Source organism: Phaethon aethereus (genome assembly GCF_964289735.1).
Source record: "Phaethon aethereus genome assembly, chromosome: 4".
Classification (NCBI taxonomy): domain Eukaryota; kingdom Metazoa; phylum Chordata; class Aves; order Phaethontiformes; family Phaethontidae; genus Phaethon; species Phaethon aethereus.
Window position 1 is genome coordinate 34,719,901 of NC_138578.1, and position 23,535 is coordinate 34,743,435.

At 43.6% G+C, this 23,535-nt stretch overlaps 1 protein-coding gene across 1 annotated transcript in view; it reads left to right on the forward strand.

The window, feature by feature from the left end:
• FAM13A (family with sequence similarity 13 member A) overlaps positions 1–23,535 on the forward strand; it is a gene marked incomplete at both ends in the record, with an annotated part of 129,345 nt that overhangs the window by 101,409 nt on the left and 4,401 nt on the right. The window contains 8 exons of the mRNA XM_081999553.1: positions 4,512–4,662; positions 12,337–12,550; positions 12,939–13,077; positions 14,180–14,261; positions 14,402–14,622; positions 15,994–16,077; positions 20,255–20,350; positions 21,908–21,991. Of these exons, the coding sequence (XP_081855679.1) occupies positions 4,512–4,662; positions 12,337–12,550; positions 12,939–13,077; positions 14,180–14,261; positions 14,402–14,622; positions 15,994–16,077; positions 20,255–20,350; positions 21,908–21,991 (1,071 nt within the window). The remainder of the gene's footprint in view (positions 1–4,511; positions 4,663–12,336; positions 12,551–12,938; positions 13,078–14,179; positions 14,262–14,401; positions 14,623–15,993; positions 16,078–20,254; positions 20,351–21,907; positions 21,992–23,535) is intronic.

Genomic DNA, 23,535 nt, shown 5'->3' on the forward strand with positions numbered 1-23,535 from the left:
CAACACCCACCTCCTGCATTCAGTTTATGGTATTTTTCATCTAAGCAAAGCGAAGACTGGGGTTGTGTTAGGTGAACACCTTTGCAGTCACTGGTTCATTTAGGTTTGCTTGAAACTCTTCTAGACAGCCAAGCATTTAAAATACTTGGGAGAGTTATCTGAGGCACCTCTCCCTCATCTGTGCACCCATTTTAGAGGAGCACAGTAAAACAGCTGTGGATGATGTCTGGTTGCTCTGGCCATCTGGAGTGAACTGAGGGCTGATTGTATTTTTAAACTAGCCTCCTCTTGTGGTTTTTGGTTGGGTTTTGGGGGTTGGGGGGGTGTGGTTGGGGGGGAGGTTTGGTGTTTTTTTGGTTTTGTTTTTTTTAAGGAAAAGCCACTATGCATTTATTGCCTTTGAAAGACTGCATTTCTGGTAGGTATTATTTCCATCTAGCAGGGAAAGGTAGAAGAGATTATTTGCTAACAACTGGGCTCTGGCCAGCTGTGTTGTAGCCGGAGAAGTCTGCCTTTGATCACTGCTCTGATTAGGCTTAGATGGATCTCCTACTTTGCCCTCAGAGGGTCAGTAACCCCCAATGCACCTGCACCTGCTCGTGAGCTGTTGCGTTTTCCAGATCTTGCAATACCTTGTTCCTTACGTACCTGCTTGCATGTGGAGAAGGTGCTGTCACTGCCATGCCACACAGTACTCCCATTAAGCTTTTAAATTAGTCTGGGGGAGGTGTATTCGAATATGAAATCATAATCTCAAAATAAACCTCTCCTTAGGAAGAGTTTTAAAATGCAGAATTTAACTGCAGGAGAAGACATAGCCTTGACCCAGAGATTGTATTATATAGGAATTACAAGGTCAAGAAAATGTTAAATTCTTGCAGGGCAGTTTTACATTCCTTATCCCTTATAAGCATTTTGCTTAGGGCAGCTTAAAGACATACCTTTTGTGGCAAACAACTGATTCGGGATGAGGAAGGGACAGGGACTTTCTTACTGTTTTCTCTTTCTCACTCTGTCTCCAGCCTGAAGAGATTAGGAAAGGTACTTGGAATTTGCCATAGCTACTGGTTGTGCAGACTTTGGTCTCCATGAGGCAGTAAAAATACCTTGAAACACGTGTCCCGAATGACTTTTCAGTGCTTTTGTAGCCTTCATAATCTGCCCTTGGAAGTAGCTAAGCTCCAGGATGTAGACTGTGATTTGAAAAACACAGGTTTCTAGTACCCAGGTTTTGGTAAGGGAAGGGTGTTTGGGACTCACACCAACATGGCCACAAGTGCAAAGGGGGATTAGCATGACTCGGGAGTAAGGCAGCAGAATGGCCACGTTCTTGCGTCAGATTGTGTTGCCAAGAAGTACTTAAGTGCTTCCTGCTTGTGGGTGTCATGGATGGTCGGATGTAGGGGAAGCAAGCCTTTTAAATAAAATTGATTTGAATCCACATGTAATCAAACAGAATACAACTTCCTGATCAGAATGCAAAGATCTTTCTGTTGCCGTTCATTTCTAGCTGCTGGAACTACTCTTTATGCTGAATCTCCTTTGGAGCAGGGAGAACGAAAGCAGCTGACTTATCCCCAGGTTACTTACAGGAGTAGTTACCGGTACCTGCAAAGCATGGCTGCAGAAGCAGCTTCCAAAAAGCAGAACTCAAGTGTCTAGTTCAAAATTTTTTTTTGTGTGGCCATTTATGTAATATCCTCGGTGCACTGCGAATGCCGACTGCTACTGAGATCATCAACTTGCTGCCCCTTTGGTTTGTAAGAAATTGTGGTACATCCATACCTGAAGCACAGTGGTTCTGCTTTACTTGATTTTTGTCCTGGAGGTTGGCAACTGGTGGCATCATGAAATGAAATAGGAAAATAAATGGTGGGAATACTGAATTATCTACCCTTGTAAGCATTTGGAGCGTTAATGCGAAGGAGGTTAAGCACCTGCTTTCTTGAGTCTCCTGGGTTTGTACCACCATTGTTCTTCAGAACGCCTAATGATTTATTCATTGTATTAGAGGCTACATCGGTGAGCAAGGAAAGGAGAGTAAACTGGCTGCAGGCATAGCACAGGCCTGTGTTTTAAACAGCTTTTAAATATTTCCCACAATTGAAGTGACTTTAGAAGGAAGAAGACATTGATATGATCTTTCTAATGTATGTGTAATAGAAATGTTTACTCATCTGGGAAGTGCTCTTCTATCTGCTACAGATGTCTTTTAAGAGTCTTAATAAGTCAGGAGATTGTACACTCTTCATATAAAGACATTTAACTCTGTAATTAGTATCAGTGGTGGTGACGAGATAGTATTTTCAGGTTGCTCCTTTTAAAATTGTTAAAATCTAGATAAGTTCCTCTGTCCACACACCTTGATGTTATTAAAAATAGCACCTATTTTGAAACTTATGGCTTTATTTCTTTCAGCCTTAAAATACTGTGTTGGCAATTTAAATGCAATTTATCAACTGGTACAGTTTGTTCTTCAGTAAATGTAGAAGACTGCCTGTTTCTGGCCACTGACCAGTCTTTCTGTTTGTAATATACACTGACTATTTAGATTTTGGCAAGAAACTTGTTACTGGACCTTAAAGAAATATTTAAGTCCTCCCAACCTGGAAGCAGCTTAAAAGATATTGAATGGTGAATTAGCAGTTTTCCTTGTACAGCTCTCGCAATAAACACGTTTGTAATCAGATTTAGTGGCAAACTGTACGAGTTATTAGTGCTTGGCAAACTGTCATCGCGTGTTTCCTTTTGTTATAATGTTTCAGAAAGGTAATTTATTGAAATGAAAAGGAAATACAAACCTTATACAAATACAATGGAGAACACTCTTTACAAACACCAGGTGTTCATCACCCAGGTTTTTAGAACAGCCCAGGTTGGAAGGGACCTTAAAAGATCACTTAGTCCAACCTTTCCTGGGCAAGGGAGCCTAGATGAGATTATCTAGCACTCTGTCCAGCTGCAGGGATTGATGGGATTGAATCCAGATAAAAGCATTTATTCATATGATTTGTCTACTGGGCAAGTTTTTTCCCTCTCTGCATGAAGCTAGCTTGTTTTTCTCTGCTCAAAGCGGAAAAAGAACCTCAAACACATCATTAGTTTTATGCAGATGAAAAAAAAATAGATGTGCCTTAGTGGCATGTACTAAGGATACTGATTTAGTACTGTTTGGCCATGCTTCTGGCTTCACAAGTAAAATATGTTCAAATGTACCAGTTATTTTCTTTAGGCCCGTTTTCTTCACACGTCAGCATAGGCAGATTGCTAACTAGATTATCAAAATAACTGCAGGGGGGAAATCTGTGTGTTGACTACCTGCTAGACTATATTTGAGAGAATTATGCCTAAGCTGTTCTTACCAAGATCGGATAGTTTATGTAGTAGTGTAATGCTGTCTATTCAGATAGCTCTGTATTTGTTGGTGGGTTTATACATATCAGACTATATGTTCATCTACATTCTTTACACTTCCTTTCCCCTACTGCCCTCTGTGAGGCATTACAGCTAATTTATTTTAGAGTGACAAAACTGCTCGTGTCATCAGGCACTCTTACAGACACGCGCACTGTGTATCTGGATTGTGGGAATAGCAGCGATTTCTGCATAAACGCACACGACGTGTGGTATGTGCAGGAGTGAATAGTGGTGAGACAAACAGCAATTGCTTCTAGGTGGTGCTAAATGATGAATCATTTACTTGACAGCATTCTGCCTTTTTTTTTTTTCCCTAAGTCATTGGATGCTTGTGTGAATTTTTTGGCTTTTTCCCAGAGTCCACACTGCTTCCAGCTGAGATGCCAAACCCCACTGCCGTTTGGATTTGCGCAACACTGCTTTAATACCCAGAGCTCCTCCATAAATAGTTCTGCTCTCCCCACGCCCAGCTAGAAAACAACCACAGGAAATCGGGGAATGTGCAGCCAGCACAGCTTAGCTGGCACTAATTGATCTGAGCCAGCACAGCCTGCATGAGAGCATTCATGTACGTAGCCTGCACTGCTTGCTGTCTGCGGCTGCTACCTCAGGAGCTCTGGTGCCTGCTTTTTAAAGACACCATATTGCTACAGCCTTACAACAGCAGCAGCGTTTTTGTTACTGCTCCAAGGAGTTGCACTCCTGTAGGAAGTGTACGCAGCCACCCCCTCTCTCTCCCTCTCTCCCTGCCCTCCTCCCTCCCTTTCCATCCTAATCGATTACTGGGAAGCTTTTTCATTTGTATGCAGTTGTCAGGGCAAGCAGTCTCGGGAGCTTGCTGTGGCTTTCTAAAGGAAAAATTCAAGGAAGGTAGATGGACGGATGTTTTTACCGGCGCGAGCATTTAGTACATAGGGGTCACCAAGCAGGGGATTTGGATTTGGAGCTGGAAACATCAGGGTCTTTGGATCTTTTTAGCTAAAGGCGTGGGCTTACAGCTTCTGTGACTGCAGGGTTGGTTTTTTTCTTCCTCTGCCTCCTGAAACTTTTTTTTTTTGTGTGTCTCTCATTTCTGTGGGTATATGGAAATATAGCTGACTTCAAGTATGAAGATTCAAGAGCATCCAAGCATTCCTGAAAACAAGTTGCAAAGAAATCAAGATGCTGATGATCAGGAAAACAGCTTTGTGTCAGAAGTGCCTCGGCTGGATTTGACAGCACTGTGTGATGACAACAACTGGGAAGGTAGGATTGTGTGATGGCTGGTCGTATGAGTGAAACGAGAGAGAGGGAAACCTGAGTGGGCTGGGTATATCTCTGTGTGGTGATGTTCCCTTGCCAGAACCAACAGGAAAGCAATTTTGTCCTGAATATGGAACTGAAAGTTTTGAGAAACTGGAAGCAAAATACTGGATGGGTACCAATTCTAATTGTCACTTAGAGAAAGAAAATTAATTGTTTTATTCTTGAAGTTACTTTCATGTGCTGTTTAGTACTTAAGTGCCTGAGTGTTTCAGGATAACTTATTTCTTGGTGGCTGGTCACTCAAGTATTAAGCTAGACTGCCCTACATTTCAAAGAAACTGGGCATTTCACAGTCTAAAAGGAACTTCCCTCCTTCTCCTTTTTCTTCCACTTCAATCACTATTTGGAAGTAATTATTTGGATATGAAAAGCACAGCTGGAAAAAAGGCTGTCTATCTGCTGTTGTGTCTTTTGATGGCTCTTACAAACAAGTTTTTTTTTTAATGTATGCTGTGAAAAAATCTTGATCACCAGCTCAAACAGCAGTGTTAAATTGCATGTCGTTTAAATTATTTTAATACTGTTTTTGTAGCTCTTATCTCCAGAGTGCATGCTTGGTTGGCTATTTGTACTGCCTTACTTAAGAGTGGGAAATCTGAGAGAACGCTGTGGGTGCCACAAACCCACAGGTGTCCAGCACCTCTAGGATCAAACCCCTTTCCAGTTGCTGAGTATGTCTCTCTGTACAAGCAAGAATTTCCTTCTGTTAGTTTGCGCCTTAGGAGTGAGAGGGGCTTTGACAGGGAAGAAACAGGAAAATGCAAGTATGGTGTTCTAGTAAAGCAAGAGACAGAAAACGTGTAACTAATTTATTGCTCTTAAAAAAACAATCTCTGAGGAACACTGAGAAGTTAAGTTCTCTGCTCCTGCTTCCACAGCATACGTGACCTTTTGCCTTTCCCTCTAGGAGAGGAGTAGTTATGACACTTTGGTCATGAGTAAAGAAAACCTGCATCCGTGGCTGCCTTTGATTCAGCCAGGCAACTAGTCACCATGGACGGAAGAGAATTTCTCTCCCCTCGCTTGCTAGGCGGGGATTCCCTGGTGGTAGCACCACGCGTGCAGCACGGCTGATCAAAGTGCCATGGAAGGGCTCCCAGGAGGCCTTGGCTGCCTTATGTGTTCGCTGAGATGCTAATTAGCACTGCCCCACGGGGTCTCAAGCCAGGGTGAGGACGTCTGTGTTCTCAGAGGTGATGTGTGGCTTCAGTCGTCATGTGAACCTTGGGAAATAATGACTTTTTTTTTTTTTTGTTCCTGGGTTTCTAATGGGAGTCATATGAATGCGTGAAGGGGAGAACACAGCTCCTTTCTGTCTGCCAGAGGCTTTCCCATCGTATGAAATAATTTGCGCCTTTGGTACTATTCCCTCTTCGTAGGCATGCTGCTAAGTTTGGATTTTATCTTTCTTGCCTTGCAAATATGAAACAGGATTATGAGCATGTGTGACTGTGCTTGAAGAGCGCTTCTCTCTGATTCTTCCTTCCTCTGTTCACATGTATTTTACAAGAGGAGGAGGTGGGCAGTTGCAAAAGAAATCAGCGGTATGGGGTGAGAGAGATGTCATCTAAAATACTAGCCTCCCAGAATCACCATTTTGTTGGCGCAGATGAAAGAGCAGCAAAATGGTGCCTTCTGTGTGTCAGCAAGGAAAGGCTGAGTCTTCCCTAGCCGTGGATGTGAAACCAAGCTTGCAGCAGCCAGGAAGGGGAAGATGTTAACGTGAGCTCTCAGACTGCTTCTGCAGCTGACGACAGAGTCTGTCACTGAGGCTGTCTTTGCAAGGCAGGGTTCTACCACTCATCCACAGCGCTAGCAGCCAGGGCATCCGCCCTGCCAGCCTCTGTCACTCAAACCTTCACACGTCTCTTCAGGATCTGTGCCGCAGCTCTGGTTGCATCCCCAGTGAAAAGGGAAAGGACTGTGCCTCCAAATGCAGTAACACTGATTTACTTATTGCTTTGCTGTAGCAAATTTGGTAGGTCCATCTCTCAGGAAATTACCCATACCTCCAGGACACAGTTGAGATGACTTTTGGGAGCAGGGTCATCTGTATCATACTGCAGAAGATACAGAGCATCTAGTGACACGAGCAACTGCTGGCCCTTTCACAAATGGCTTGTGAGAACAATTACAGGTTGAGGGGTTGCCTTCAGCTGTAGCTGTCACTGCCTCCAGTCGAATGTTAGGAAAAGGCCTTGAAGAATGGGCACAAAATGATGCAAGACAACCTTGTCCATTGACTAGCTTTTATTTGCCACTCAGGCAGACTCTCCATCATGTTAAGACCAGAGCTGCCTTAAAAGCCCTCATTCAGGGGCACAGAACTGTGATAACTGCTGCCAGGTGAGCTGGCAGGGCCCCCTGCCTTTTGTCTTATGCTAAAAGTAATTTTTACCAGATTTTTTTTAAGGTTCGCCACATAGTCAAATCTGTACACAAGACAAGAGTTTTGCCGCACTTCTCCAGGCTATGTTCCCTTTACCTAAGGCTGAGCAGAGAGGACAGCGAAATTTCCTGCTTCCTGCATAAGCTGACACTCTGCCATGTGCTCACTTTCTGCACCTACGCCTTGCCTGCTACGTGTAGGGGCATATGTGTAGTAATCGTCAGGCTATTGATGTAGTACGCAGGGCGTGAGCAGTGCCCCAGCCAAATTCAAGTGCTGAACTCTTAGCCTGCGTGCATTTCCCGTGGTCCGAGAGAAGGATTTTACGAGTGTGCCTTTGGCAGATGCAAATCAAATCGTTTTATTCTCAGGCGGGGTGTGAACCGAGCTGTCTCTGGGGTGAACTGGGATGCCTGACCGCTAGGCTGGCCTGCGAAGCCGGTGGGTTGGTGCCAGCTGAGGCGCCTTGCGAGCAAGCGTTTTCAGAGCTGCTTCCATAGAAAAGGTTTTTAATTGTTGTGGATTATGTTTGATTCGAGTGCTGTGAGCGAGGAGGACAGGGTGTTCTCTTACAGTCCAGCACTATTGTGCAGATTTCTTACCAAATGTTTCTAATTCAAGCCCAGAACTTGCTATCCTGCCCTCAAGGAAAATCTGGAAGTATGTTGTTCTCCATAACAGCGGCTGGCCCTGTCAGCAGCTTGGAGCTGAACAGACAGTTCAGTAAATCGATGAGATGCGTGTGATTGCTGCCTACGTCGCCTGATTACTGATATTTTTAAGAGTTCTGTAGATGAGATTTCAAGCAACGCTTGAAACGATCAGCGGACATTTTTCTGCAAACTTGCAAGCTTAAAAAAAAAAAAAGAATAAAAGCAGATGATTTAAAACACAATTTGAGTTCTCTGTGTTGAGAACTCAAGTATTGCAGCACTGAGACCCTGAGGGTGAAGCTGATCTACAAACAGTTTTTGATGCTGACTTAATTGAAAAAAAAAAAACCCCAAACCCTACAGTAATGCAAAAAAATCCAAAGAGTATAGCAATAGGGAAGCTGGATTTAGATTTCCTTTTTTCAACACTGTGGACTTAGATACATCAGTGTATTTGTGATGAAACACTGCATTTTTATTACTATGTGTAGAAAATAATAATTGCATTGTTTGCTGATTTTATTTTGTAGCATAAATATTTTAAAATGTATTTTTTCATTATTTATTGTGATGTTACATGATAATCAAAATACAAAGTTGGCTTGCTAGCTGAGAGATGTGTCATCTCACTCGCTGGAAAGGTGTGATAGCTGTTTATTTGGGCTATTCTCTTTGATCTACATAGGAAGAATACCTCCTGATGTATTCAAACAAGGACGTTTTCAAACAGTTATTTATAAGATGAGTAAAAAGGGGTGTTGCTGAGCTAGTTAATGTTTTGGGGTTTTAAATTGCTCAATTCGCTTCATTGTGAGAGGTCTTTCTGGGGTCTTTCAAGTGGGATTTAATACTAGGACCTCAGGTCTTGTAATTAATCCCACCAGACCTACTTCGCTTTAAAGCAGCTAAGATTTGGCCTCCTTTGTATGTAAGGTGGGTGTGTGTAAAAGCAGTGCTAGCAGCACGTATCAGCTGTGTGGCTGCAGAGAGGGAAACGAGAGATGCCCATGGCATTTTGCTCACCTCAGGTGGGATGTGTGTGCGAGCACCCCTCTGTTGGCCCTGCAGCCCCCAGTAACCCTGTGGCAAATATGCAACGTAATGGTAAAAAAAAGTCAGGTTTTGTCAGCAAGACAGCTTGGAACTCACCAATAATACACCAATTAATTGATATGATTAATCTTTCTTCCTTCTCGCGTGATACAGGTTTATTAATATCTCCAGCCCTCCATGCGGCAGGTTGGCAGAGAAGTTGTATTGCCATAGGCATATGTGTGCCTACAGAGTTTTGCAGAGCCACACCTGGCAGATGGCTGACAGCTTTGTTGAAAGATTAGCTGGTTGTGGGATTTTGTGAGGGAGTGCAGCGCTTCTGAAGGACTGCAAGGCTCAATACCAGCGTATTTCTCTTCTGCGCCAACTTAGAAAAGGCGTACCTAAAAGAAACGCGTTGAGAGTCTGACCAAGAAACAGAAAATTTTTTCACGCTTTCTCTGCACTGGTACAGCCATGGTGGTTAAATATTCCTAAATATTTTTTGTTCATGAAAGGTTGTCATTATGAAAAATGGGGGAAAATAGTACATAGAAAGAATGTGGAGATGAGTAGAAAACTGAGAGTTTTCTCTGAGCAAGAGAAATTTGTTCAAGACAGAAGATGAATAAGGGTAACTGCTCTGTTAAGTCCATGGCAAAGAAGAGGTTAAACATTTACATTCTTTACTGAGATTTTATTCTTCATTTAGCAGAAAGGGGAAAGGGTGACAACATTAATCCTGATAGCAGATACTTCAAACCTGAACCATTAAGTTCAGGAATTTAGCAGCCTTCAGAAAAGGCTCAACACTTTGATAGCTATCTTGGATGAATAAATAACAAAATATATTATGTATTCTGTTAAACAGGAATTGATTGATTGTGCACTGCCAGAAAAAGCGGCAGTTTACCCTTAGCAGGTTCCTGTATATTTGTGCAATCCAGCAATTCCAGTGCTTCCAGCTGAGCACCTGGTCAGTATGAGAGAGAAGGCATTTGGACTGCAGCTCTGGTCCACTTCGTGATCTGATGTAGATAAAATTCATAATTCTACATACCTATATATGTTCCTTAATTAATTGCTGTGTTACTTTTTGGGGGGAGGGGTGTAGCCATTTTGTGTCCAGATGAGATTTCTTTTTCTTCTAAATACTTGTAGTCAGCAAGGAAAACAAGCTACCCATAGGGTCAGACCTTCTGGGAGCGAGGCTTAAAAACAGCTGATTTTCTATAGTGGCCATTTCTTCTGTCAAGTCTCAAACTTGATTTTTCCTTTTTGGACTTTTTTTCTTCTCCTTTTTAACACTTTCTCCTTTGGAATATGAGATTCTATTTTTGGGCAGTATTTTGAAATCAACAAAATAGAGAGTAGACATACCTTTGTCTCCACTAGCTTGCGTGAAGTGCTTTGCTGTCTTTTGGGGTTTGATCAGAGGCTCTTTGAGCCATTGCAATTCCCTGAATGTCGCGTGCTCTCTGGTATATAAATCCACCTTGGGACAAAGTCACATGCATCATGGATGATTATAATGGCTTTGTTAGCTGGTGTGGTTAGGAGCTTAATTTGGTTACTGCTGAATATGCTGCTGATTTCTTCTAAGTTTATTCCATCTATGTAAATCCCATGGAGGTGTAACTTAACAATTTCCAAGTGCAAATTTTGTTGGGAGTGAGAGTATATTCCAAAAACTGTGAGAGAGAGGTATCTAGAAGAATCATGTGCATCGCTTAACCTCATTCCTGCTAGTCAAATGAATCAAATTTGTTCCTTTTGTGTTATTAGCCTTTATTTTGCAACAAGAGATCTTGTGAGGACCTTCCTGAAATCATGAGAGATTCAGGGAAGTGTGCGACACCAAAGTGTCACAGTTTGACTGAAGCATTTGCCCTTTGTTTCACCTTCCTTCTTATCAGATTCCTTGAGCAAAGTATTTCAGGTATTAGGAACTGCCAAGGTTGAATGCAGCTTAGAAAAAACTCTTGTTCCAGAAGTTAACTGAGAGAAGAACAGGCTGCAAAAACTTTCCAGTCCATGGCAAAACAGCCTACATACACTTGGGACTTGCACACCTCATCAACGTAGCCTCTGCAAGCCAGACTTGTATGTGCTTCGCTTATCACAACACCTGAAAGAGGCTCTTGTGCAAAAACCTCCAGCCATCCCGTTCAGAGGAATGCATCAGTTTGCATGCAGCACCAACCTCTTAAGCAAAGGCATAACGTTTATATTCGTATGGTAAGGGAGAAGGGAAGAGAAGGAGAGCATCGTTTGATGCGGTGTACAGGCAAAATTCCACCGAGTGTGTCATTAGTGAATTGTGGATGATCTTGCATTGTCCGGATTTTACATGGAGGGGGGGAATATTAAACAGCACAGAGGTTCTGCAAGGGAATCCTCATGCAATCCATTCTGAGCTATGAAAATGTTAACCTTGTTCAGCAAAAGGAAATTCTGCTTTTTATTCAAAAATTGGTAACTTCAAAAGCCCCTTCTCGTTGTGGAAGGAGAGCAGACACACTAGGCACGGGAAATCCATAGCTCTGTGACTGGTCTGGGAGTTTTCTATAAGGTTTTTGTTTTGTTACTTGACTCTAGAACTACTTGTTAAATTTATAAGTTCAAAACCTGGCTCTTAAACTGTCTAATCCTGTGGTGCTAAGTAGGAGCATGCAAATCAGCTTAGTAACCTATCTGAACACAAAATGTTAGACTCCTTATGGCATCTGGAGGGAGTGATCACAAGATTGAGGCGATTGCTTCCCGTGGGCTCCACTATGCTAATCAGCAATGCTAAGTTGAGTTTCCCCTTCTCTCCTACTCTCCCTGTAGAACATTGCTTTTACTTCCAGCTGGTTAGATCATCTAGGGGACTGAGGATTTCCTCACTTTTCTACCATGCTGTTAAGCAACAAGGTTGTATGTGAAAGAGAAAAGAGGGAAACTCAGACCATCATGGTTAATTTACAGGCTAGGCACCCTGTGGAACAGGTAGTAATGCGAGACACCTTTTCTTTGCAGACTAGAAGAACCTATGCTTACTCCTAGTCTTTGAATTTCCGATAGCGGGTGGCAGAGTCATATCAGGGTGCTGGAGGCTATGGGAGGACAATTAATATGCTATTCATTTACAGCATTTGTACATCCTGAAACTGGAAAATAATCCTCCTGTAATCCAGTTGCCTCCTACTGCTATGTGCCCATAATTCTCTCTTGTCCAGCATAATTTTTTCCTCAAAGGTGCTGGCTGGTGTTAGCCTCGTTTGTCAGTCTGTGGTAGTTACTGGCCAACTTTTGGGTACAGTTTTCTGTTGCACCTAGGAGATTATTTATGTTTGTGCAGAGTACCCACTGTGGCCATGCAGTGCTTTGCGTTGCTTTGCACACTGGGCAGATGCGAGTAATGACCCAGAGAATGCCTGATGACAAGGAATCACGGTCCAAGTCAAACGGGCCAGGGTTCATTAGAAAAGTTGCCTGGAGTCTGTCGTATGTGTAAAACAAAAACGATAAAACTAGCCTTTGTCTTACTGTTCCCAGAGCCCATCCCTGCTCTTTCCTCATGGCAGCGAGACGGCTTAGACTCAGATGAGGCTCGCCTTTCCCCGCAGGCCGGTCGCTTAATTCGTCAACTTCTGGATGAGGACAGCGATCCTATGCTGTCCCCTCGCTTCTATGCCTATGGACAGAGCCAACAGTACCTGGATGATACAGAAGTGCCTCCTTCCCCTCCCAATTCTCATTCCTTCATGAGGTGGGTTATGTTTTGCCTGTGCTGACTCTCTCACCCAGCTGTAAAGGGTTTGCACAAGTTGCATCAAGCAACACCTCTTTGGATCACACATGCTGGATTGCTATGCTGTGTTGGGTTTCTGTTCCTACTGACGGGGAAACTGGTATTTTTAGAAAAGTTCTTGGTAACTAATCATTTCTGGGTTTGTGAATTAATATCTAGGGAGTTGCTGTTGCTGAAAGAGGCTGTTACAGCATCTTTTGCTATCTTTTATTACAGAGTAGTAACATAGCTTTCTCGCTTCTGTGGGATTTGCCTTTATTTACACAAAGTTTAAGTGGCCTTCTCTGCATGATGATGTACTGTGGCTGTTTGGATAAGCTTTTCCTGCAATCTTTGCTCTTGGTAGGAGACGGAGTTCATCTTTGGGATCTTATGAAGATGACAGAGAGGACCTCACCCCTGCACAGCTCACCCGGAGGATTCAGGGACTGAAGAAAAAGATCAGGAGATTTGAGGACAAATTCGAAGAGGAGAGGAAATACAGAGTGAGTCTCTAGGAGTTAAGCATTTGTATGGAGGGGTATGCAGTAGCAACGAAGGGAAGGAACGTTAGGGGAGTCTGTCAAACAGAGGGCTTGAAAGCTTTTATAAGGGGAAAAAAAAGGAGGAAGAAAGGAATAAAAGCTGCTGCCCAGAAAAAGAAAATGTGCATCCATACCAAGTAAATTACCTTTCCAGGCATTATTTACTATCAGTGCAGCACAAGAAATAGCCTAATAAACTCATAGGATTTTGATCACTGCTTAAGACAGTGTGCCAAAAGCACACGCTCGGTGTGTAGGAATAGCTATGTTAAACTTGTGTTTGTTTATTTATTCAAGTTCAGCTTATGGGAAGCACAACTGCACATCTCATTTGCATGATGGTAATCCCAGGACACCAGTGCATTGCAGAGGAGAGCGAGCAGCTTGCCTTTACTCCTGAGCAAGGAACAACAGTCGAGTGCTCCTAGGCAATAGCAGTGTACTGTACTCTAATTATTCCTGACATGCCCCTCTGATGAAAGCTTTTTAAGGAACTAAAGCTTTGCATGTGTGTATCTTTGTTGGTGATCTAAACCACAAAGGATTGTACTGAAGGGATCTTGCCTGCAGTGGAAAAGGCTGGAAGAAATGCTCAGAGCTTGCTGTAGCCTAGCATTTGGGTTATTTTGGTGTCTTTGGATGTAAGGCAGCCTTTGGTGTGGATACATGCATCCGAACGCTTCTCAAACTGTTCATGCTAGGCTTCCTCTATTTTGCAGGTGCCCTCCTGTTAGGAAACAATAGGCACAAGGAATCCAATGTGCATCTGGCCCTCTGAGCCACTCCTACAACTTAACATTTGCCATCAAAAGCTTTATGTTTTCTAAAAAGAAAATCAATCTCATGATGCCGCTGAGAGTCAGTGTTGTGACAGGCAGGAGCAATTAAAGCAAGGTCTGAAACGAACTGGTCAAGAGGTGTGCAGGTGGCAGTCAGAAGCCAGTGCCCATGCTCTGTCCTGGGTCCAAATTCTGTTGTATCTCTTTTTGTGACACACGCTTTTTTCATTCAGCCTCTTTTGTTGGTTTAACACAGATTCAGCATGACTGTTCTTTCCTCCCAGCCTTCCCACAGTGACAAAGCAGCCAACCCTGAAGTGCTCAAATGGACAAATGATTTGGCCAAATTCCGAAAGCAACTTAAAGGTGAGCAGCCACCACTGGTGCACCTTCGAAGGGGCAGCTGGACTCTGCCTCATTTAAATGTGGTGTTAGGCATCAATCCTGTCACTATCACATTTTAAAAAAGAAAAATTATTCATCTTCCCCCAAATGCCCCTGTTTAGAATCAAAACTGAAGATATCAGAGGAGGACCTTGGCCCTGTTGTGCGTCAGCGGAGCAACACGCTCCCCAAGAGCTTCGGCTCTCAGCTCGAAAAGGACGATGACAAGAAGCAAGACCTGTCGGATAAGTCTGCCAAGCCTGCCGTGGAAGCAACCCTTGATTCTATCCAGAAGAAGCTTCAAGAGAAACGAACAGAGACAAACCGGCCTGAAGATATTAAGGTACAATGTAGACAGATCAGATTTAGACCTTTAAGTACAAGTAGGTGACTCATCCCTGCACAGTCACTTGTGAAAGCCCTGTGGTCTTCTAAATTTTGTCACAAAGTCTACAACTGTTAGTCCTGGCTCACCTGCTTTAGTTTCTTTCCCTCTGCCTTTAGTATCTGATTTTTTTTTTTTCCCCTCAGAGCTTGGTTTCTATTGAATGTCATTGCGCGTTCTTTTTCTGATCCTTGTATATTCCAAGTAACGTTTCTGAATTACTGCAATATTTCCTGCCCCGTATTTGGCTATTTCTGTTGTTACGTCCACAGGCTTTTGGCAAATTCTGAGTCTTCCAGTGATTCTGGAGATTGGATCATCTGTTTTCTTCTAGTTCACTCCAAAGCTGAATGGTCTTCTCTCAGGGCTTTTTATCGCTGCACTTCAGAGTTTCACATTGAGCTCTGTTAGCTGCTGTAATCTCTGGGGGTTATCAGCAGGGAGGTCTTTGTGTCTGATGTTGCTAGTTCCTGAGGTTTGGGCAGCCTTGTGAGTGAAGTCCTTGAGTCTGCTGACATGTAAATTGTGCAGCGCTTGGTAAAAGAGGGGCAGACAGCACTATCTTTGTTTACTAGATCTGCAGAAGATGATGATATATACAGTATGTGTTTGTCTGTTTTCTGACTGTAACAAGAATCCACAGCCTGGCCGTTTAAAGAGGGCCTGTTAAAGAGGCACCTGTTTGGTGCTGTGATGGGAGAGAGGGCTCAGTGTCAGGCAAGTTCAGGGGGGCAACTCTGGCAGACCTAGTTAGGGAAGTCTTCTCCAACTGTCTGCCCTTTTTTTGGCTTGGCCCTTCAGCCTGTCTGGCAAAGCTTTTCACTCCATAGCAGAACTGGCAGAAGGAGATGGTCTGACTGCACTTCAGTTCTTGGTAAAGCTGTTTGTGGCAGTCAAAGCAAAGATGGCAAGCTTTGTAAGAGGTGCTGGAGCTTGTCTCAGATTTGGAGAAAAAGAACGAACGTGTGTTTTGTTGTAGAATTCACACTTTGGATCTTAACCAAAAAAGAGCCACCATCATTAAAAGTTGCATACCGTTGTTTTTTCAAAGCACACTGATAATCGATAAATCCCCCTTACATACATAAAATACATTCATATGCAAAGCTTATGTGGTTTTAATCCGCCTGTGTTGTGCATAAGGTGCCACTCAAGCTAGCAGTCTCTTTGGCCATATAGCTGGGAAAAGAGAACTGGAAGGAAGAGATGAGTCTTCAAAACACTAATGACAAAATGGTATGACTGGCTAGGCCACAAATTGGTATTGTTTGAGTCCAGGAATCTGACTTTTTTTTCCTTCCTCCTGTCTTTCTGTGCCACTTTTCGTAGGACATGACAAGAGATCAGATAGCAGCTGAAAAAGTGGCTCTTCAGAAAGCTTTGCTGTATTACGAAAGCATTCATGGCAGACCGGTATGTACAGTGGCGTTTTTTTTCCGAAGTACCTCTTCGTATGTCTTTTTCTGTGGTAAATGATTCCCCTAATCCTCCTTTGATATCACAGTCACTAGAACTTCTTGCTCTTCAAACCACACGTGCATCCTCAAATCCACCTCCCTGATCCTTCACTACCGCTGCTGCTGAGGAGTCTACCCTCAGCAAGGTGGTGTTCGCACGCAGCGCTGGGCTTGGCAGATACCTGTAGGACCGGGCCTACAGGCTGAATGGGGCTGAATGTGCATTATTTTGGTATCACGCTCACCAGGATCCACAGACATCCAGTTTGTGGCCCAGCGGACTCGCTAGCTTTGCCGGGGATACAGCCTGCACGGGAATAGTTGTGTGTGGTCCCGCATCCAACCAGGAGATTTGCAATTTGCTGGTGTTAATGGCTAACTGGGAAGACAGATTGCCCCTTAGAGGAGCTACAGCGTGTTTCTCCTGGTGCCTTGCTGTTTGCAGGGAGGCACCTGCACCTTGCTATTTGCACAATCCTCTTGTGCCAAAGGATTCATGAAACAGTTTGTTCCCTGAGCATCACAGCATAGGTTGAGAGGAGATTTCATTCTTCCCCTGAGAAACAGACGGGTTTTTTCCATGTGACAGTGGAAGTGAAGGGCATGAGGTTTCTTGCACATTTGATCTTAAGAAAGGAAAATCATTTGTGAAGACAGAGAATTAAGTATTGTGTCCTCTTGATCCCTGCCGTAGCAGAAACATGGTGGCTTCCAGGCCACCAAGTTGGCTCTGTATGAATCACTCCTCCTTGTTCACTGAAGGCATTATAATCTTTGCCACCAGCTGTATAGGTAAAGTAACTTAATTTCAGTGGTGCTAATCCCTTGAGCAGTGGCTTGGGAGCAGCAAATTACTGCTTATAAGGAGTACTTGATTAATGCAGCTGACAAATCCGTCATTCTGCTGCTGCATGGGATTCCTGATCTCTTCCTTCCTTTTGCTCCTGAATTATCTCCTCCTTTGTCCATTGTTTTAAAAAAAGTCTCACTAATTTATTTAAATGCCTTCATGAAGTGCTAATGTTGTACAGTCACATATACCGGCAACTGAAAACAGCATAGTTGTATGAGGAGACATGCAGTTTTTATTCTTGTGTAAAATAGCAAAAGGCCAGCACAAGGGAATCCACTTAACCTTCCCTGTCTTCTCCATGAGAGCGAGTCTGCTTTTGCTGCTTTTACAGCAATATAAATCAACAGGTGGCATCTCATTGAAGTGAACTCACCTGAATCTGTTTAAAAAGAGAACAAGCCCAGAGCCTAGCTTGTCAGCATACCTTTTTTTCCCACCTCCCCTTTCTGATGCTTTATTTATACAACTGCTTTTTAACTTGTTTGGTTTTAAGCAGTCTATACCTAGCAACACTGAACTGCACGGCAAGGAAGACTGCAGCTGATCAGCTTTTGCTGTTCCCAGCTCCTGGCACTGCAGCAATGGAAAAGTACTGAGAGCTTGAGGAGAATGGGGATAGTTCAGCCAAGTTTTTTGTTTTTTTTCTTAAAGATATTTAATTGAACAGGAAAAACAATGGAGCTCAGATTTATTGTGCAACTGGGTCTTTCTGCACCAGCGTTAGATGAACCTGCAAAGGTGGAACTGAACTGTTTTACTTAAGCCAAAATGTCCATCTCTGCAGGAATTCTGGAGCTACTTTAACAATGCAAGCAATGGTCTGTTCCTCGGCTGTTGCTCTTTTGCTATGTGGAGTGTGGCCCAGAGTTGTGTCAAAGACTCCATTATTCCAACAGTCTTTTTGCATTTTGATGTTCTCCCAAAGTACACGCAGGTTTTGGTGGTATTACTTATGTTTACCTAGTGAGACAGTTTGCCCATGTGCTAAACGTTTTCTTTCAGAATCTGCTTTCTGTTAAGTGTGCTGGTGTAAGTCTGCAGGGCTGAGTTGGGCCCCATACACTTAACTTCCAATGCCTAAATTAATTCTCTGTGTAATATTCAGACACTGAAGCATGTCATTTATTTTTTCCATTCTTCAACATACCTAAGGATTTTTTTTGCCCATTCCAAGGCTTATGTTTATTTTTCTGTACAGAACAGTGCTATTTATCAACTTTGAAATGTCGTTAATTGAAGGTTTGGTTCTCAGCCTAAGCCTCAGCAGAGTCTTTTTTTTTCTTTTTTTTTTTTAAAGTAACAAAGACTGTCTGAGCCAACAGTAGTTCTGTGTCTCCTGTTCTACTAACTGCTAACATAGTAAATCTAGAAATAATATTTTTATAGATAGAGATAGATATATAGAGAGATACATATAGGTTACCCAGTTTCTCCAGTTGTATGCTTGACTGGTTGTAGAGAAACATCCAAAATTGGAGGCAACTTGCTCGCCAGTGCAAGTGAATGCAGACACATCAACGTGAAACTCAATACAGAGAGGGCTGGCTGAACTGTTTGATGCTGCCCACAGCCTTCTAATCCGCGCGAGCTGCTTACTCAACGAACAGCCAGCTTGAGGCTATCGGGTATTGGAGCCCAACTGTGCTTCGGACATGTGGGACATGCAGGCCCTAGAGCTAGGACTGCCCATCTGCATGCCCCTTACCAGGCTTAGGGATGTTTGCATTGAACCCGGAACGGAATAAAAAGGGCTTCCTTCTTCTTCCTCCCTATTCATTTGTCTCCAACTTAGGAAATAAGCTTGGTTATCAGGAGGAAGATGCTACCTCCAGATTCTGAGAGTTCATTCCTGCCAGTCCCACTCCTGGCAATACTTACAGCTCTTCTGCCCCTTGCAAACCAACACCTTCTCCTGCTCTGGAGGAAGGATGTGAAAGCTTTAGAAAGCTTAGTTCAGTGAAAGTCAACTGCAGACAGAATACAAGACAGTTCATTTTAGAATTTCCTCTCTATTTCAAGCTGTAGTCCCGTTCCTCCTATTTCTGTTGTAGAAAGGGAGACTGTACAAAGCTCGCTAGTGGTTACACTGTTGATGTTGATTTTTATATGGCAGCTGTTCAGATGCTCTGGTGATTAGCATCAATAAAAAGCCTTGAGGAAGATAGGCATGCATGAGAATCAGTTAAAGCATCCCCTCATCAGAGCTTTGTAATCTAAAGTTAGACAAAAGATCTAATGGAAGGACAGTCGTAGGATGTGGGTCAGACAGTGCTGTATACAAAGAAAGATGATGATTAGGTTGGTTCTGCTGAGTATTTTGTTTGTTTTCTAACACTGCCGTAGCAAAACACTAAAGAAATAAAACCCAACTTCCCCACAGCTAGCAGTTAGTTGGACAGACGTTTGCTTTCCCACACTAGCTACTGTCTGTTAGGTCTTCCCTTCTGCACTGTCAGTACCACTGAGATTTTCAGCTTAGCTTGGATCTGAAAGAAAAACAAATGAACACTTGCAGTTTGCAACACTGAAACTGAGGAGGGAGCGGGACATGCAGCTGCGAGTAGTGGAGTTAGGGACAGAGTAATGTAAGGAAGGCTTGGGGAGGGCATCACAGCACTGTTCTGTTCTTCTGTGTTGCACACAGTCCTCCACCTTCATCCCTTCTCACCTGTGTGGTAACTTCTCCCCAGCAAGGGGGGAGAAGGGGTGGAGGGGAAGGTTAGGCGGGTTAAAAAATGAAGAACTGCTGGCTTGGACAGGAAATTAGGATAGCAAAGCCAGAAAGTCAGCTTTTGTGAAATCTGTAGCTTAACCTACCCTGGGAAAGTCACCTTTCATTGCAATATCCAGTAATAGCAGCTCCTTTCTCTTTTCCTGGGTCATAAGCACTGCCTCTGAGGTCCCAGCAACAAGAATAAAGGTGGGAAGCCTCATGTTGTGCCTTATAATGGTGATTACAAACACAAACTTCTGCCTCCATGGGTCATTTTGTGCTGTGGACATCTGATACCTAAGTTGGTCATTTAAACCACCTGTCTCATACAGCCACATTACAAGACACCCCACAGCTTAGGTGCTTGCTTCATCTGGCACCTGGGACAGGAGATGCAGTGACGTACACGAGCACTTGTATTACGAGCTTCAGGGCTAATGCTGCTAAACTGTCATCCTCATGAAATTCCCTTCGAGCCCCCTCTGACTAACAGTGATCACAGGCACGTGCATTAGAGTGGAGTATCTGCTGCAGGCTTCATGGATCTCGCTTCTTTTTCCTTTTCAGGTTACCAAAAATGAACGACAGGTGATGAAACCATTGTATGATAGGTATCGCCTGGTTAAGCAGATCCTCTCCAGAGCCAACACCATACCTATCATTGTGAGTAGAGCATTCTTTTGGGGGCTATTTCTTTGGTTTCAAGCTGAGGAAACAGGAATCGCCACACTTCTGCATACAACACAATCAATAGGCCAAGTCCCAACCTCCTTTATCACTCAAAACCAAGCAAACGAGTAAATCAAGGACACACCGTATACTGAAGTTGGAGAAAGCAGGTCACGGGACTCTAATGCCCACCCATGAGCCGTGGGGCACAGCTTACCTTGCATTGTTTCTCCTCTTTCCATTGGGCTGCTGCTGTTATTTCATCGTCATGTGTTTGGCTACAAGCTCACTTCCCTTTCCTTACCAGTCCACTCTGAGCTGTAGTCTTCCATGCTGCTTGGTTACACAGGACTGTATGTCAGAAAGACAGACTTGTGTGGGTCCCACAGGAGGTACCAGTCTCTCCTTGGCTGAGAGAAAGGGCCACTAGTCTCCTAACACTTCATCTGTATTAAAGACATCCTGCTAAATGGTAGATATTCCCTCATTTGAGGTGGTGCTTTGGCAAGGAGGCACTGCCACCAGCAAGGAATCCAATGCACCCCTCTGTGGAGCAAATGCACTATCTCTAATTTTAGACAACTTGTCTAGGCCACTTTTTAAAAAATATTTGACCTAAAAAATTCACACAGAATACTTTTAGCCTGTCTGTGGAAAGCAAATTGTTTTATGATGGTTCCTGTTTACTCTCTGTCACATATGATGCTTTTTTTGCTGTTTCCAAGCAATGCTTATGTCTTGGCCGCTTTTTATAGACTGCCAGTGAAGTGAATGGACAGGCACAGCATTACTCAGTGCAGTCACACTGAGAAGTGGAGCTTTTTTTCTGCAAATACTGAGAGGTGGTCCAGCTTTTAAAACAAAAAGCTGTTCCTCCTCAAATATGCAAAGTACTCCCCAAATTTTGTGCTGTGAAGACAGTGCTGGCAGTCAGAAGGAAGACATTGTGTAGCTGTGCATGTGTGCTTCAATGCAAAGCTCTCACAAGAGAGCTCAGCTCCTGTTTAGACACAAAACTGAAATTGCACAGTAGCTAGCAGAGGAGAGACAAGACTGGCTTTCCCCAGCCCCTCTAGTGAGGACAGTGAGAGGCTCATGCAGAGGCAGGATGCATTTGAAAATCCATCTCTACATCATTAGGCATTTCAGTGGGAAATCAGGCTCCTGCAAGGCAAGCCTGGAGAGTCTAGCTGGGCTTACACTGTAGCTCTGGAGAGCCAACCAAATGTTGTGTGTGTGTCTGGGCCGAGGGCTGGGGTTATTTTCTTGCAGCCTTTACTTGGTAGTTCCTGCCCAGCTAGTATTCCAGCATCCAAGGTTTTTTTCTTAAAAGTGTTTGGCAGTGATGTTCCTTGCTAAGCAACATCCTGAGAGAAAATAGCTCAAGGTTCAGGGGGTTTGCTGGGCATGTTTTTCTTCTTTAAGAAATAGATTTCTCTCGATGGTCCAGTGATGAGTTGAGAGTGAATGTTTGGGTGAGAATGAGCTGAGAGCAGGTGGTGGAGGAGAAAGGGGTTCATAATGTAACGTACTTGTTAACACCTGTCACAGGGTTCCCCCTCCAGCAAGCGGAGAAGCCCTTTGCTGCAGCCAATTATCGAGGGCGAAACAGCTTCCTTCTTCAAGGAGATAAAGGTGAAGACCTCCAGCTGCTAACTAATTGCTCAGTTTGCATCAATTTTCCCCTTATACCAATGAAAGAGAATGATTGATTGATATTTTTTTTCCATCAGTGTTGATTTTTTTGCAGTGTCCTCCTGAAAAATCAGTAGCTGCTTTAAGCCTCACCAGTTCTGATCCAATTCTTCCCTTGTTGTAGATAAGACTACAGTATGTCCTTGGCTTTGTGTTCCTTCCCTTCCTTCTCCTTTCCCCTCCACCTGCACATAATATAATTTATTTTGCTTTAAAAAAAAAATCATAATTACTTTTGTACCTAGCTTTTTTCTTGCTTTCCTCCTTTCTTTTTAATGACACTAACTTGTTTTGCGGTAGTTTCTCTCACTCTAAAGCTCTGCAGCTTGTACACAGCACCGTGGCAGGAATGAGCTCTCACAAAACTAACTCTTGCACATGAAGCCAACTGGGGCACTTACGGGATCCATACCTACTCCCATTCACGTGCTTATGCTGTCCAGGGCTCTTTTGTCACCACCTTGTGAAGGGTATTTCTAACTAAGTCACATGAGGATGGAAGTAAGAACAACTCAGTTCTGCTAGTTAATGCTTGGTCAGATTCGGATGGCAGAATTGTTGTGTTTTTTTCTTGGGCTGCTGTGGGGTAGTAATTCTTAGTGGTGAAGACTGCTACGATAGTGAGCCTTCTTCCCCTACAAAGAAGGGAAGTCCAACGGTTGACCAGGACACGCAGTGTGGAGCTGGGCCCTGACTTGCTTTTGTTACCCTTGCAACGTAACGGGGGAGAAAAGTGCTTCAGCACACTTGGGTCATTTATCTGTTATCCAGCCAGAGTTTGGTTAATGGTGTAAATACTGCAGACCTAGACATCCAAGGTGATTTGATTATTAGGCAATTACAGCAGACTGTATATGAATGGACTCGTCAAGGTACATATCAATTAAAACCAGATTGCAGACTGAAGATGTTAAGCTGCTGTTTGGAGGCTGGTTAATCATCACTGAGCTGTCAGTATTTTCTAGATAACTGCTGGATCCAATCTTCCATAGCAGTCGGGAGGGGGGCTATTTTTGTTTGGTTTTGTTTTTCTTTTAGTGTGTCCTCCTTTTTTCACCTACGCTTGCACCCGGGTTCAAAACTTACAGCTATCGGTTACGGTGATCTCTGATGACCAGCGTGTCTGGTGCTGTGCCAGGGCAGCATTGCAGCAGCTCAGCAGCGTCCTGCAGGGAATACAAACCTTGAGAGGTTTGACTGAAGATCAGGGTGACAGCCTTAAGCCCGTTAACATTTACATGCCTATTAACGCTTAAATGGGGCCCTGTGAAGCTGCACCTGGCAGCTTTGCACTAGTTCTGAACTACACTCAGAACTAAAGACAGAAAATGGCCAAAAGGCCCCAAAACTTACCCCCTGCAGAAGTCCACTATGGGCAGAGCACTACCTATCTTGACGGACACCTGACACTATCAGGTGTTTTGGTTTGTTTTTTTTAAGCATTTGGGAGAGTTGGATAAAAGCTTGAAAGGTGATTTCAGGTG